This window comes from Hemitrygon akajei, chromosome 3 (assembly GCF_048418815.1).
Source record: "Hemitrygon akajei chromosome 3, sHemAka1.3, whole genome shotgun sequence".
NCBI lineage: Eukaryota > Metazoa > Chordata > Chondrichthyes > Myliobatiformes > Dasyatidae > Hemitrygon > Hemitrygon akajei.
Genome location: NC_133126.1, coordinates 100,184,006 through 100,201,065, shown reverse-complemented (window position 1 = coordinate 100,201,065; position 17,060 = coordinate 100,184,006). Strand labels below are relative to the sequence as shown.

At 42.2% G+C, this 17,060-nt stretch overlaps 1 protein-coding gene across 5 annotated transcripts in view; it reads right to left on the bottom strand.

Annotated features, from left to right (window-relative positions):
• The window catches only part of ubr1 (ubiquitin protein ligase E3 component n-recognin 1), a 299,112-nt gene that overhangs the window by 202,346 nt on the left and 79,706 nt on the right, over positions 1-17,060 (bottom strand). For all 5 annotated transcript variants that reach the window (XM_073040481.1, XM_073040482.1, XM_073040484.1 and 2 more), the window contains one exon: positions 9,617-9,747. In XM_073040481.1, the coding sequence (XP_072896582.1) occupies positions 9,617-9,747 (131 nt within the window). The remainder of the gene's footprint in view (positions 1-9,616; positions 9,748-17,060) is intronic.

Here is a 17,060-nt window from a genome sequence, read left to right as displayed (position 1 = left end):
CATGGGTTGAGGTTCTAAATTGGAGAAAGACCCATTTTAATTGTATCCAAAATGGAGGTGGTTTAAACTTCTATGGTACAGAATGGGAATCAGTATGATAAGAGTTGCGGATGTGCCAGCAGTTTTACAAGTAGATGATGGGTGTAACATGAACGCAAGGAAGAACAAGCCAATGATTGGGTACAAATGCAAACAGAGCAAAGAGTTAAACTGTACCATGGAGACAAAAGTCAAAAAGGTGAAGAACGCAGGACTGAAGGTGCTGTATATAAATGCACGTAGTATTCGGAATAAGGTGGACGAACTCATGGAGCAATTACAGATTGGATGGTATGACGTTGTAGGCATCACTGAGCCCTGGCTGAAAGAAGGCCATTGTTGAGAGCTTAACATCAAAGGATATACGTTGTATTGAAAGGACAGGCAGGAGGGCATAGGCGGTGGTGTGGCTCTGTTGGTAAGAGATGGAATTACATCTTTAGAAAGGTGACATAGGGCCAGAGAATGTTGAATCTTTGTAGGTGGAGTTAAGAAACTGCAAGGTTAAAAATATCCTTCATGGGAAATCAAATATAGGCCTCCAAATAGTAGCCAAGATGTAGGATTGAGATTGCAAAGGAAGCTGGAAAACGCATGTAATAAGGGTAATGTCACAATTGTAATGGGGACTTCATTTTGCAAGGAGATGGGGAAAATCAGATTGGTGTCGGATCACAAGTGAAGGAATTTGTTGAATGCCGATCAGATGGCTTTTTAGAGCCACTTGGAGCAAGGCCATCTTAGATTGGGTGTTGTGTAATAACCCAGATTCTTTTAGGGAGCTTAATGTAAAGGAACCCTTGGGAGACAGTCACCATAAGATTGAATTCATACTGCACTTTGAGAAGGAGAAGCACAACTCACATGTTTCAGTATTGCAATGGGATAAAGGGAGTAACAGAGGCATGAGAGAGAAGCTTGCCCAAGTGGACTGGAGGAAGGTACTGGTGGGGATAACAGCAGAGCAGAGGTGGCTGGAGTTTCTAGTAGTAGTTAACAAGGTGCAAAATAGATACGTCCCACAGAAATAGTTGTTCTCAAATGACAAGGCAACCGCGATTGACAAGGGTACTGCATAAGACTGCATAAAAGCCAAGGAAAGGACATATAAGGTAGCAAAAGTGAGTGGGAAGTTGGATGATTGGGAAGCTTATAAAATTCAACAAAAAGCAACTAAAAAAGCTATACTGGAAAAGATGAAATATGAGGGCAATCTATCCAATAATATAAAGCAGGATACTAACAGTATTTTCAGTTCTATAAGGAGTAAAAGGGGGGCAAAAGTTGATATCGGACCCCTGTAAAATGATGCTAGTGAGGTAGTAATGGGGGAAAAAGATGAACTTAATCAGTCTTCACTGTGAAAGACACTAGCAGTGTTCCAAAGGTCAGTGAGTGTCAGGGAGCAGGAGTGAGTGCCATTGCTATTACAAAGGAAAACATGCAGGGCAAACTCAAAGGTCCTATGGTGGACAAGTCAGCTGGACCAGACAGACTACATTCCAGAGTCCTGAAACAGGTTGCTGAAGAGATTATGGATTCTTTGGTCATGATCTTTCAAGAATCACTTGATTCTGGCATGCTCCCAGAAGACTGGAAGATTGCAAATATCACTCCACTCTTTAAGAAGGGAGGAAGGCAAAAGAAAGGAAATTATAGGCCAGTTAACCTAATCTCAGTGGTTGGGAAAGTGTTAGAATCTATTATTAAGAATGAGGTTTCAAGGTACTTGGAGACTAGTGATAAAACAAGTCAAAATCAGCATAGATTCTATAAAAGGAAATCTTGACTGACAAATCTGTTACAGTTCTTTGAGGAAGTTACAAGTAGGGTAACCAAAGGAGAGGCAGTATATGTCATTTACTTGGATTTTCAGAAGGCACTTGATAAGATGCCACACGAGGCTGCTTGTTACAGGAAATATAGCGGCATGGATAAAGGAATGGCTGACAGGCAGGTTGTAGTGAGAAGGAATAAAAGAGGCCTTTTCTGGTTGGTTGCAAGTGACTAGTGGTGATCCTCAGGGGTCAGTATTGGGACCACTACTTATTACATTGTTGTCACTGATTTAGATGATGGAACAATAGTGCAGACTATTATATAAATGGGGAGAAATTTCAAACATCAGAGGTGCAGAGCGACTTATGTATCCTCGTGCAAGACTCCCAGAAAGTTAATTCACAGGCTGAGACTGTGGTAAAGAAGGCAAATACAATGTTAGCATTTATTTCAAGGGAATAGAACAAGGAGACAATGCTGAGGCTTTATAAGACACTAGACAAACCACACTTGCAGCACTGTCAACAGTTTTGGGCCCCATATTTCAGAGTGGATATGTTGTCATTGGAGAGTGTCCAGGGGAGGTTCACAAGGATAATTCTGGAAATGAAGGGGTTAACATATGAGCATTTGGCAGCTTTGGGCCTTTACTCACTGGAATTTAGAAGAATGTGGGGCAGGGGAAGGAGATCTCATTGAAACCTACCAAATGTTGAAAGGACTAGATAAGGTGGATATGGAGAAGATATTTATTATGGTGGGGGTACCCAGAACTGGAGGGTACATCCTCAAAATTAAGGGGTGACTTTTTAAGAACAGAGGTAAGGAGGAATATTTTTAGCCAGAGAGTAGAGAATCTGTGGAATGCTCTGCCAGACTGCGGTGGAGGTCAAGTTCGTGAGTATATTTAATGTGGAAGTTGATAGTTTCCTGATTGCTCAGGGCATCAAAGGATATAGCAAGAAGGCGGGTGTATGGGGTTGAGTGAGATCTGGGATCAGCCATGATAAAATGGCGGAGCAGACTCAATGAGATGAATGGCCTAATTCTGCTCCCATGTCTTATAGCCTTAGGGTCTTTATCTGTCAAGTGTGGATTGAGACAGGCCATTTTCTGGCAAAGGTGTACTTGGTAAGTGGGAGACCTTCAAAAACGAAATTTTGAGAATACAAAACTTGCATGTGCTTGTCAGAATAAAAGATAAAGATAATAGGTGTAAGGAAACTTGGTTTTCAAGCAATGTTGAGAAGTTTAGAGAAAAAAGATGCATAGCAGGTCTAGGCAAGTAGGAACAAATGAGCTGCTTACGTATTACAAGAAATGCAAGAGAGCACTTAAAAAAGTAAACAGGAAGTCTAAAAGAAGGCATTAAGTTGCTCTAGCAGACAAGGTAACAGAGAATCCCAAGGGATTCTACAGATACGTTACGAGCAATAGGATTGCGAGGTACAAAATTGGTCCTCTGGAAGACCAGAATGGTAGTCCATATGTGAAGTCAAAACAAATGGGGGAGATCTTAAATGTACACTTTGCATTTGTATTTACTCGGGAGACAAATACAGAGTCTATAGAATTGAAGCAAAACGTCATCAACTTCATGGACCCTGTACCAATTACAGAGGAGGAGATGTTTGCTACCCTGAGGCAAATCAGGATGGATAAATCCCCAGGGCCTGACAAGATTTTCCCTCAGACCCTACAGGAAGCAAGTGTAGAAATTAAAGATAGCCAATGTTATTCTGCTGTTTGAAAAAGGCTCTAAACAGAAACCATGAAATTATAGGCTAGTAAATCTGACAGCAGTAGTGGGAAAGTAATTGAAAGGTTATTCTAAAGGACAGAATACACAAGTATTTGGATAGACATGGACTGATTAAGGATAGTCAGCATGGTTTTGTGTATGATAGGACATGTTTAAATAATCTTAGGTTTCTTTTTCAAGAAAGTTACCAGGAAAGTGTATGAAGACAAGGCAGTGGGTGTTGTCTACATGAACTTTAGTAAGCAATTTGACGAGGTCCCGCATGGGAGGCTGGTCAAGGAAGTTCAGTCACTTGGCATTTAGGATGAGGTAGTAAATTGGATTAGACTGTGGCTTTGTGGGAGAAGCCAGAGAGTGGTCGTAGAGGGTTGCCTCTCTGCCTGGAGGCCTCTAACTAGTGGTGTACCAGACGGATCAGTGCTGGGCTCTTTGTTATTTGTAACCTGTAACAATTATCTGGTTGACAATGTGGTTAACTAGATCAGCAAATTTGCAGTTGACACCAAGATTGGGGATGCAGTGGACAGTGAGGAAGGCTGGAAAAATGGGCTGAGAAATGGCAGGCAGAATTTAATGCAGACCAGTGTGAGGTTTTGCACGTCGGTGGGACCAACCAGGATAGGTCTTACACAGTGAACAGTAGGTCACTGAGGAATGTGGTAGAACAAAGGGACCTGGGAATACAGGTACATAATTTGTTGGAAGTGGTAGATGGTTCATAAAGAAAGCTTTTGGCACAATGGTTCTCATTAATCAATGTACTGCATACAGAAGATGGGATATTATGAAGTTGTATAAGACATTGGTGAGGCCTAATTTGGAGTACTGTGTGTAGTTTGGTCACCTACCTACAGGAAAAATGAAAACAACATTGAAAGAGTGCAGAGAAAATTTACATGGATGCTGCCAGGTCTGGAGAACCTGAGTTATAAGCAAAAATTGAATAGGTTAGGACTGTATTCTTTAGAATGTAGAAGATTGAGAGGAGCTTTGATAGAGCTATACAAAATTATGAGGGGTACAGACAGGGTAAACATCAGAAGGCTTTTTCCACTGAGGTTTTGTAGGACAACAACCAGAGATCATGGGTCAAGGCTAAAAGGTGAAAAGATTAAGGGGAATATGAGTGGAAACTTCTTCACTCAAGAGTCACGAGAGTGTGGACTGAGCTGCCACAAATGGTCCATGTGAGCTTGATTTCAATGTATAAGAAAAATTTGGATAGGTACATAAAAAGTATGGATATGGAGGGCTATGGTCCTGGTGCAGACTGTTGGGAGTAGGCAGTTTAAATGGCTTTGGCATAGTCTAGATGGGCCAAAGGGCCTGTTTCTATGTCATACTTCTCTATGACTGATTCGATAAAATGCTCCTGATACCGCCTCCTCTACATTGATGAAACCCATTGAAAATCTGGGGGACTACTTCATCGAGCTCCTCCACTCCATCTGTCAAAAGCAGAATTTCCCGATGGCCAAACATTTTAATTCCAATCCCCATTACAACATGTCTGTCCGTGGCCTCCTGTATCACAATGAAGCTACGCTCAGGGTGAAGGAACAACACCTTGGTTTCATCTATGTAGCATCCAACCTTACACATGAAAACTGATTTTTTCATTCCAGGAAAATCATTTATCCCTGCCCTCTCCTCTTCTTCTATTCCCCACTCAGGCCTTTTACCTCTTCTCAACTGCCTATCATCTCCGCTGGGTCCTCTCCTCGTTCCCATTCTCCTATAGTCCACTCTCCTCTCCTATCAGATTCCTTCCTCTCCAGCCGTTTACCTTTCCCCACCTCCTGGTTTCTCCCAAGACCTTCTCACTATCCTCCTTCCCTTGACCCCACCACTTTATTCTGGGGTCTTTCTCCTTTCCAGCCCTGAAGGTAGGTCTTGACCTGAAAGGTCAGCTGTTCATTTCCAGAGATGCTGGCCTGACCACCCGAGTTCCTCCAGCATTTTGTGTGAGTTACTTGGATTTCCAGTATCTGCAGAATTTGTCTTTAAAATTTTATTTGTGTACTTTTATTGTGTGCATGAGTTGTTTATCCCCCTGCACATTGGGTGCTTGACAGTCTTTAATGGGTTCTGTTGGGTTTCTTTGTTTTGCGGATTCCTGTAAGTAGATGACTCTCAAATCTATATATAGTATACATATTTTGATAATAAATGTACTTTTAAATTTGACCTTTTGAACTTCAAATTACTGATGTTTGTTCAACTTTGAAATAAATTGCTTTTCAGTATTGATCAAGATTCTTATGCATAAAATCAAGATTTCACTAGGATGCCCTTTCTTGGGGAGTCCCTCAGGATCCTGTCTCCACTTCAGCCTTGTGGGTTCTGAGGTAGCTGATGAGATCAAAGTGGAATCTGCAAACTACCACAGATGGGTTTGATAAAGTTTACAACATTCAAGCTGGACTGTACGTAAAAATTAACTTAGCAAGAATAATTTTAAAAATAGTTTTATGAGCTTTAAAATATAAATTTTGGTTAAAAAAAGAATCACTCATTCACTGTACATCTTGGAAAGGCTGGTATTTTTTATCATTCTCATTTTCCCCAAACAATCAGTTCCCTCCTAAACAGATAATTAACTTCTAGCATAGATATTCCCACAGTCTTAATAGAGTTAATGTCAACAAAACAAAGGAGATGGTTATCGACTCCAGCAAAACCACACCCTCCTTCACATTGGCAGCACAGCAGGGAAGACAGCAAGAAGTTTCAGACTCTAGGAAATCTCCCACAACATCTCAGTCCCAGAACACAAACTGCACAGTCAAGAAAGCACACCAACGCCTCCACTTTCTCAGGAAGCCAAAGAGAGTTGGAGTATGCACACCAATACTCACCATCTTCTTCAGATCCAGTAGAGAACATCCTGACAAGCTACAAAGCTACACTGTAGTGGACAGGAGTGCTCTAGAAACAGGGAGTTGAAACTGCCCAATGCACCTCTGGCACCAACCTACCCGCCATCAAGGACACATGATAAGATAGATAGATAGATAGATACTTTATTCATCCCCATGGGGAAATTCAACTTTTTTTCCAATGTCCCATACACTTGTTGTAGCAAAACTAATTACATACAATACTTAACTCAGTAAAAAATATGATATGCATCTAAATCACTATCTCAAAAAGCATTAATAATAGCTTTTAAAAAGTTCTTAAGTCCTGGCGGTTGAATTGTAAAGCCTAATGGCATTGGGGAGTATTGACCTCTTCATCCTGTCTGAGGAGCATTGCATCGATAGTAACCTGTCGCTGAAACTGCTTCTCTGTCTCTGGATGGTGCTATGTAGAGGATGTTCAGAGTTTTCCATAATTGACCGTAGCCTACCCAGCGCCCTTCGCTCAGCTACCGATGTTAAACTCTCCAGTACTTTGCCCATGACAGAGCCCGCCTTCCTTACCAGCTTATTAAGACGTGAGGCGTCCCTCTTCTTAATGCTTCCTCCCCAACACGCCACCACAAAGAAGAGGGCGCTCTCCACAACTGACCTATAGAACATCTTCAGCATCTCACTACAGACATTGAATGACGCCAACCTTCTAAGGAAGTACAGTCGACTCTGTGCCTTCCTGCACAAGGCATCTGTGTTGGCAGTCCAGTCTAGCTTCTCGTCTAACTGTACTCCCAGATACTTGTAGGTCTTAACCTGCTCCACACATTCTCCATTAATGATCACTGGCTCCATATGAGGCCTAGATCTCCTAAAGTCCACCACCATCTCCTTGGTCTTGGTGATATTGAGACGCAGGTAGTTTGAGTTGCACCATATCACAAAGTCCTGTATCAGTTTCCTATACTCTTCCTCCTGTCCATTCCTGACACACCCCACTATGGCCGTGTCATCAGCGAACTTCTGCACATGGCAGGACTCCGAGTTATATTGGAAGTCTGATGTGTACAGGGTGAACAGGACCGGAGAGAGTACGGTTCCCTGCGGCGCTCCTGTGCTGCTGACCACCGTGTCAGACCTACAGTCTCCCAACCGCACATACTGAGGTCTATCTGTCAAGTAGTCCACTATCCAATCCACCATGTGAGAGTCTACTCCCATCTCCGTTAGTTTGTGCCTTAAGATCTTGGGCTGGATGGTGTTAAAGGCACTAGAGAAGTCAAGGAATGTAATCCTCACAGCACAACTGACCCCATCTAGGTGAGAGAGTGATTTGTGCAGCAAATACGTGATAGCATCCTCCACTCCCACCTTCTCCTTATACGCAAACTGAAGAGGATCCTGGGCGTGCCTGGTTTGTGGCCTCAGATTTAAATGACTGATTTACAATAATTTAATTGTGAAAGTGCGCTTGATTTATCATACAATTTCATTGGACCTCTGTGAACTACTCATCAATTTTATTGGTCTACTGTTACGAGGCAAAATGTTTTTGGCGGCATGAAAAAAAACCATGCATTAGCCGCACCGTAGTACAGGCCGCAGTGTTCAAAGCTGTTCAAAGCGTGGGAAAAAAGTAGCGGCTTATAATCCGGAATCTACGGTAAGATAAAAAATTGTGTTTGCCTTCATGAGAGGATTTGAGTTTAGCGGTAAAGAACTGTTGAGCAACAAACAACCTGATGAAAGAATAGGGCGAGCAGCATCTGCATCTATTGTCAACTCCAATAATTATGTGTACAGCAGGTCTACTGCATCAGTGGGCTGCTCACTGTTCAGAGTAGCCAGCCGGGTTGTCATGAGAGCTGGCCAGCAGTTCAGAGGTGGTGTGTCAGCCCTTCGGGCTGAGGGATTCAGGACGGGCTGTTGGGCCGTAGGACAGTGATTGCATTCACAAGAGCTGACTTGGGTGCAGAACAGCCTGCTGCCTACTACTACTCAGAAGCACCGGAGTTGGCACAAAAGCAGTGTGTAATGAAACTGTGAGTGACTGTCCTGGACATTTCTTTTGCAATTGCAAGACCTTGCTGGACATTGATTGCCACAGGCCTGCTTCCCTTGTTTGGTGGTAAGACAGGCGCGAGGCAACAGCATAATCTTGGTTGTAGCAAGGACTAGGTCTCAAGCCATCAATTTGCGTTGTAGCACTGCCCTCCAGTATTGGATTGGTGGAATTACAAGCTGGACTGCTGGGAACTGTCAACTTGCAGGGTTTGCCACTCAGGGTCTTGGATTAAAAAAGTGTTTTCTTACGTGATCATGATCTCTTTTTTTTCCTTTCTTGTTATTGAATGCACATGTTACATTTTTGCACCTTGGCTCCAGAGGAACATTGTCTCGTTTGGCTGAATTCACAAATAGTATGAATGACAATTAAACTTGATTTGAGTTTATTTTGATTGATCTGTGGGAGGAACGGAAATGCTGATGTTTTCCGTTGAAATCCTGCATCCGGACTCATCTACAACTCTTTACTTCCCACAGATGCAGCTTTACCTGCTGAGTTCTTCCAGCAGATAGTCTGTTATTCCAAATTCCAGTATCTTCAGCCTCCTATCTCCAGTAAAAAAAATTACCTCTTATTGCAATTGTATATGGCATTGGTCATACAGCACATGGAATATTGTGCATAATATTTTTCTCCATGGCAATACTAAAGAAAGAATGAGGTGAAGATTCACTACGCTGATTCTACAGATGCCCTTAGAAACTTGCCTTTTGAGAACCTGAACAAACAGACCTATATTCTCTCGAATTTAGAAGAAGAAATCTCATTGAACCTTACAGGACACAATGGACAGGTTGCAGGGAGAACAATCCTAGTAATTGAGGAAACTAGAGTTAGAAGTCACAGTCAGATGAAGAGAGATTCCTTCACTCAGAGGGTGGTGAACCTTTGGCATTCTCTACTTGGAAGGCTGTTGAAGTTCAGTTATTAGGTTCATTCAGGTCAGATTTCTTGACATTAAGGAATAAAGAATATGGGGATAGGACATGATCTTGATAAACAGCACAAGCAGAAAGGGCTGGATGGCCAACTCCTATTCATTATTCTCCTATTCTTGTATTTTCAATTATTATTAGCATATTAGTGCGAAAATAGACATTTCACATCATTTACCTTGGTTGCAGTCTTGAAGGCAGCTCTTTGTCCTCTGTCCAAATCAGCATGTCCACAATATACATGAATATAATAGTGAACAAGTCTTGGGCTCGTTCAGCTACACCTACAGGTAACTGGCTTGCAGGATTCTATGGAAACACAAATCCAGTATTTATAATGAACATAGATTGCAATTTTCTTTTTACTTTTGTACAAGAATTCCAACACAAATCATTTTCCATGACAAAACAGTTTTAAGTGGACCAGTTGATTGCATAACTGTTAAAATACATTACAGTTATCATAAGCCTTGAAATATGCTCCCACTCTAATTCATCCTGGGGCTCACTGCCACATGATGGTATTTTTCTTTCAGCACCTATCTGCTGCACAATTACCGTAGATTCCGTACTACAGAGCGCACCTGATTAAAAGCCGCAGGCTCTAATTTTAGAAAGAAAATCAATTTTTTACTTGTACAAGCTGCACCGGATTTTAAGCCGCAGGTGTCCCACGTTGTAATATGAGATATTTACACAAAAAGATATTACACGTGAGGATTTTTTAACTTTTAATTAAATCCGTATGGTAACATAAACAAATACATATTGTAAATGCTTTTTTTCGAACCGTGCCTGTAACACGGCTACTTTTAAATATACATACATATCGGTAACACACAAATTACGTTGCGTATACTTTTTTACTGAACAGTGCACGAACAACATTCCAATATCTCCTAACGACTGGTAAAAAAATATATACTGCAGCCTACCAGGAAAAGTTATTGATCGCCTTTAACTTAAAAGCTGCATCATCGCGCGGGTCCAATGCGCTCGCCCCCACCTTTCCGTTTATCACAAACCGGTATTTCCCACAAGACGCGGCGAAACCGGATGTGACGTCATAGCATCCCGGGATGTAGTACAGAAAACAAATATAGTTAAAACACTTCTAACTTTAACTAACAAATGAATTACTAAGCGAAAATATTATAAACTAAGTAACTGCCATAAAGGCAGCACAATGCTTTTCTTCGAGTGTTTTCCATGTTGATGAGGGTGAGTACAAATGACTGATTTACAATAATTTAATTGTGAAAGTGCGCTTGATTTATCGTACAATTTCATTGGACCTCTGTGAACTACTCATCAATTTTATTGGTCTACTGTTACGAGGCAAAATGTTTTTGGCGGCATGAAAAAAAATCATGTATTAGCCGCACCGTAGTAAAGGCCACACTGTTCAAAGCTGTTCAAAGTGTGGGAAAAAAGTAGCGGCTTATAATCCGGCATCTACGGTACATTGATACTTGGGTTGATTCATACTAGTTTATCTTTTCATTCACACTTTTGCTCTCTTCTGATTACACACCACTAACATTTGCTGCTCACACTTCCAACTGTCCTCCCCTGTCAATAGCTTACCAGTGTTGTTGTCATATAAATCAAGGATTCCCAAGCTTCTTTATGCCAAGGACCCTTACCGTTAACCGAGGGGTCTATGGACCCCAGGTTGGGAACCCCTGATCTAAATGAACATTTTTTTTCCTGACGCTTAGCACTGATGCTGCAGCTGCTACACCTCTTCCAAATGCACTTTGGTCTTAGCTGCACTACATGTCCTCTGTAACTGTAACACTATATTCTGCGTGATTTTACTATCTCAACATACTGTGTCTCAAATGACCGATCTGAATTGCACATGAACTAAAGCTTTTCATTGTACCTTGGTACATATGTCAATTATTATGGAGAACACTTGGTACACACACTCTGTACACATGTGCATTTACACACACACACAAATATTGCCTTGTCATTCTGCTGTCACTGCGCTGAGTGTGCGCACTTCAATGCCTTCATATTCTTCGAATGCGCTGGCTTTATGGTGCTTTCCCACCACACATGGCAGAATATTCCATTAGTAATAGGGATGTGTAAAAGTGTGTAGATTATACATTGTTTAAAGATACTCTATTTTGTAATATGATTGTAACTACACTGTGGGTTGCATCATATTTTAATTCATGTGCAGTCTTAAATTAACTTTGTGGGTAATTAAAGATGGTATGTCCTGGTGCCTTCTGGTTTAAAATAGTGCTACTCTCTGGTGGTCCATGAAACAAAGAAAGCAACTAAGTACTTTACTATTCACACTTTTTCTGGTAAACAATTGCTGCAAACTGTGACCTGTAGCTTCCTGTCAAGAGTTGAGCTGTCACCTTTATGATCTGGCTTTTTTGTGCTGTGGTTGCCGCCTTGCTGGGGCAGGATGGTCACAGCACGTCCAGGCTAGAGGTGCTGGAACAGACAGAAGCAACGTGAAGTGTGGAAAGGTCCAAGGTTGTAGTAAGAATCCTACAGTATCAGTCAGAGAGCACAAGGAACAATTGCTGGGATCAAATGTGTGATGTGCTGGGGAAGGGTGACCTGAGTTCTGGGTGACCAAGGTATTGTTTCTGCAGACCTGAGCCTGTAGTGCCTGAGGCAATGGTCACATGACGGGTTGAACTAGACAAAGGATCAACCCAGGTAGGGGACGGAGAGAAGTGACCAGAGTATATTTTTTAAAATGAGCACACCAGTGGTGAGGTCTCTTGCATTTAGATTAACCACAGGTTAGGTCACAACTGACGTGGAATGGGGCACTGCAGTTAAAGGAACTCAGGTGTGCTTCCAAGACAAGTACCACTTTTAGTAATTTTGCAATTAACTGAGTTTTTGCCATTGTTTATTTCTATCAGATCTGTGAACAGTCCTTAACTTTTGGCACAAAGGTTTGATTGATTTAAGAGCTGAGCTGAATTGGAAAGGTCAGGTACTGAGCAAGTCCATGGGCAAGAAACAACCCACTGTATGGATGACTTAAGCATTTAGCCTGGTTGAATTAGTTGGAGAGTCATGTTTAAGTTTGCTCAACTCTGCTAGGTCAGCAGCAGTGACACCTGGTGTTGTGAACTTCAGTTATGAATGTTGTTTGCTTGCTTTATTGTTTGCAGAATTTGTTTTTTTCTCTCTGCACATTGGCTGTTTGACGGTCTTCTCTTGTTTTTAACGGGTTCTATTGGTGTTCTTTGTTTCATAGCTGCCAGTAAGGAAATTAATCTCAAGGTTGTATAAAGTATATGTACCGTAGATTCCGGATTATAAGCCGCTACTTTTTTCCCACATTTTGAACAGCTTTGAACTCTGCGGCCTTTAATCCAGAGCGGCTAATACATGGTTTTTTTTCATGCCGCCTCGTAAACATTTTGCCTCGTAACAGTAGACCAATAAAATTGATGAGTAGTTCACAGAGGTCCAATGAAATTGTACGATAAATCAAGCGCACTTTCACAATTAAATTATTGTAAATCAGTCATTTGTACTCACCCTCATCAACATGGAAAACACTCGAAGAAAAGCATTGTGCTGCCTTTATGGCAGTTACTTAGTTTATAATATTTTCGCTTAGTAATTCATTTGTTAGTTAAAGTTAGAAGTGTTTTAACTATATTTGTTTTCTGTACTACATCCCGGGATGCTATGACGTCACACCCGGTTTCGCCGCGTCTTGTGGGATATATACGGGAAGGTGGGGGCATTACGCGAGCGCGTCAGACCCGATTAGACCCGATCGCGTTACGCGAGCTCATCAGACCCGAGCACGTCAGACCCGAGCTCATCAGACCCGAGCGCGTCAGACCCGAGCACATCAGACCCGATTAGACCCGATCGCGTTACGCGAGCTCATCTGACCCGAGCGCGTCAGACCCGAGCGCGTCAGACCCGAGCTCATCTGACCCGAGCGCGTCAGACCCGAGCTCATCAGACCCGAGCTCGTCAGACCCGAGCGCGTCAGACCCGAGCACATCAGACCCGAGCTCATCAGACCCGAGCGCGTCAGACCCGAGCACATCAGACCCGATTAGACCCGATCGCGTTACGCGAGCTCATCAGACCCGAGCGAAAACGCTGCTTTTAAGTTAAAGGCGATCAATAACTTTTCCTGGTAGGCTGCAGTATATATATTTTTACCAGTCGCTAGGAGATATTGGAATGTTGTTCGTGCTGTTCAGTAAAAAAGTATATGCAACGTAATTTGTGTTACCGATACGTATGTATATTTAAAAGTAGCGGTGCGGCCTAAAATCCGGTGCGGCCTTTACAATTAAAAAATTGATTTTATTTCTAAAATTAGAGCCAGCGGCTTTTAATCAGGTGCGCTCTGTAGTCCGGAATCTACGGTACTTTGAACCTTGGATGATTTTGATTACCAATTATTAGCTGGGATAGTCAGTGCAAAGGTGCAGTAGGCACACAATTCTAGCATTGCATACAGGAACGCAGAATATAGAAAAACCTTTCTTTTGGACAGGAAAGGCAATGCAATTATGTACTTAATTTTAGGATATGAAGCTTTTGGCAGATGGAGCTGAGATGCTTGGCAAAGCAGTTACCAATTTATGTTGGGTTTCACCAATACAAGAAAGCTGCATTAGGAGCACCAGATATAATAGATAACCCCCAGAGATGTGTATGTAAAGTGTTGCCTCACCTGCAAGGACTGATTTGGACCATGAATGGGGGTAAGGGAGGAGGTGTAACATTTCTGTCGTTTGCAGGGAAATGGGCCTGGAGGGACATTAGTGGGGAAGGATAAATGGACAAGGAAATCATGAAAAGGGTGTAGAAAGTAGAGAGTAGCTGGTGTGGGGGGGGGGTAAAGATGTGTCTGGTGGCAAGACCCTGTTGAAGAACTGATGAAAGTTGTGAAGGATGATGCAGATGCTCTTGGGGTAGTAGATCAGGACAAGTAGAACTCTATCCCTATTAAGGCAATGGGAAGATGGTGTGAGCACACGTCTAGGAAATGGAGGAGATGGGTGAGGTGAGAAGGGAAACGCTATTCTTTGAAGGAGGAGGACACCTTTATGTCCTGGAAAGAAAAGCCTCATCAAGGAACAGACGCAGTGGAGATAAAGGAATCAAGGAAAGGGAATAGCATTTTACAGGAGACAGGGTGGAAAGAGGTATAGTCAAAATAAACATGGAAACCTGTAGGTTAATAAAAGATGGCAGTAGAGAGACTGTCTCCAGAGATGGAGGCAGAGAGATTGAGAAAGGAGAGACAGAAATGGATCAAGTGAATTTTAGGGCAGGGTCAAAGTTGGAAATCAGATAAAATCTGACATCCAGCTCACTATTTGGGATCTGCACTGTATTTGTACCTCATGAGATGATTTGCATGGCCATAGCGAGGATATTTTTTTGAAGCATGAAGTTCAATTAGCTAGATAAAAAACAGCAGCCATGTCACATTGCACACAAAATAAGAACAAAGTAGATCAGTTCTGCAATCTCAGCTCAACATTTACCAGGCTAATTAGTTAGCAATTTGATGGGATAATTTGCACACGCATCATGTCCCATGATAAACTGCTAACCCCAAAACAAAAATAACCACTGACTCTCAGCATTAACCATTTCTCATAGCACAAATGCTCCCTGAGTTACAATAAGTACTTTCGGCAACTGAAGTACTGCAGTCCGAAGCACGAGAACAAAGTTCAAAGTTAATTTCTTATCAAAGTACATGTCGCCATACACTACCCTGTGATTCATTTTCTTGCATTCATAGAACAAAGAAATACAGTAGAATCAATGAAAAACTACAAAGAATGACAAACTGAGCAAATACAATAAACAACCAACATTACACTGAAAATGCGAGTTGCAGAGTCCTTGAAAGTGAGTCCACAGGTTCAGTGTTTAGGTGAGTGAAGTTACCACACTGGTTCAGGAGCCTGATGGTGCTAGGGTTGGTGTGGAACCTAAGGCTACTGTACCTCCTTCCTGATGGTAACCAGAAGACAGCATGGCCTGGGTGGTAGCTCTCCTTGAGGACAGATATTGCTTTGTGGCAGAGCTCCTTGTTAAGTTTTCTCAATGGTGGGAGGGCAATTCCTGTGATGGTCTGGGCTGTAACCAGCATTTTTGTAGGCTTTTCTGTTTTTGAGTGTTGCCGTTTCCACACCAGGCAGTGATGTAACCAGTTAGAACATTCCACTGTGCATCTATAGAGGTTTGTCAAAGTTTTTAATGATAGCCAAATCTGCACAAACTTTAGAAGCTATTGTGTCTTCTTTGAAATGGTACTTAATGGGCTGGTCCTAGGACGGATCTCTGATTTGATAATGCCAAGTAGTATAAAATTACTTATCCTCTCCACCTCTGATGTCTAATGAGGACTGGCTCATGGACCAGTAAGTTCTCTCTCCTGCAGTCAATAAAAAGCTAGTTTTGCTGATGTTGAGTGAGATGTTAACAGGTGGAAATCTGCAGATGCTGGAAGTTCAAGCAACACACATGAAATGCTGGTGGAATGCAGCAGGCCAGGCAGCAGCTATAGGAAAAAGTACAGTCAAGGTTTCAGGCCGAGACCCTTTGTCAGGACTAACTGAAAGAAGAGATAGTAAGAGATTTGAAAGTGGGAGAGGGAGGTCCGAAATGATAGGAGAAAACAGGAAGGTGAGGGATGAAGCTAAGAGCTGGAAAGGTGATTGGCAAAAGGGATACACAGCTGGAGAAGGTAAAGGATCATGGGACAGGAGGCCTAGGGAGAAAGAAAGGGGGAGGGGAGCACCAGAGCGAGATGGAGAGCAGGCAGGGAGTGATTGTGAGAGGGACAGAGAGAGAAAAAGAAAAAAAGGAAAAAATAATGCCCCTCCTCTCCTTCTTATCCCATCCCTTATTTATTTATTTCCCCCCTCCTTTTTTTCTCTCTCTCTGCCCATCACTCTTTGCCTGTTCTCCATCTCCCTCTGGTGCTCCCCTCCCTCATTCTTTCTCCCTAGACCTCTCATCCCATGATCCTCTCCCTTCAGCTCTGTATCCCTTTTGCCAATCAACTTTCCAGCTCTTAGCTTTATATAAGCCTTATATCCTCTCCTATATCCTGGTGATTGCACCTGCCATCTCCGTGAAGTTTCCCACTTACACTTTGGGTTCTTCTACACCATTGATCTTGCTGCAAACCCTTTCTGTCAAAATGTTGACTTTCTGAAGTCCATTGACTATATCCTGCTCTACATCACAAACCTTTTTTCAATTCCTCCAATGGTTTAATATGATCACACTACTTCTCCAATGGATAATGTAGAACAGAAATTCCCTCTTGATACCCGGAAGACTTCATCACCAACTGTCTTATCGACCAACTCCATCCACCCATCTGACAACTACCTGAAACTGAATCACTGGATATTCACAATTATGTACAGTTGCAGACATATCATCTTTTGTTAGGGTAGTTATTTATTCTTCATGATGTGAGTATTGCTGGCAAGGTTAGCATTTATTTGCCCAACTCCTACTCCCCTAAAGGTGGTGGTGATGACCCACCCTCTTGAATAGTTGCGGATTTTCTCATAAAAGTGTTCCAATGGTGCTATTGACTAAACAGTTCTAGGATTCAGAAC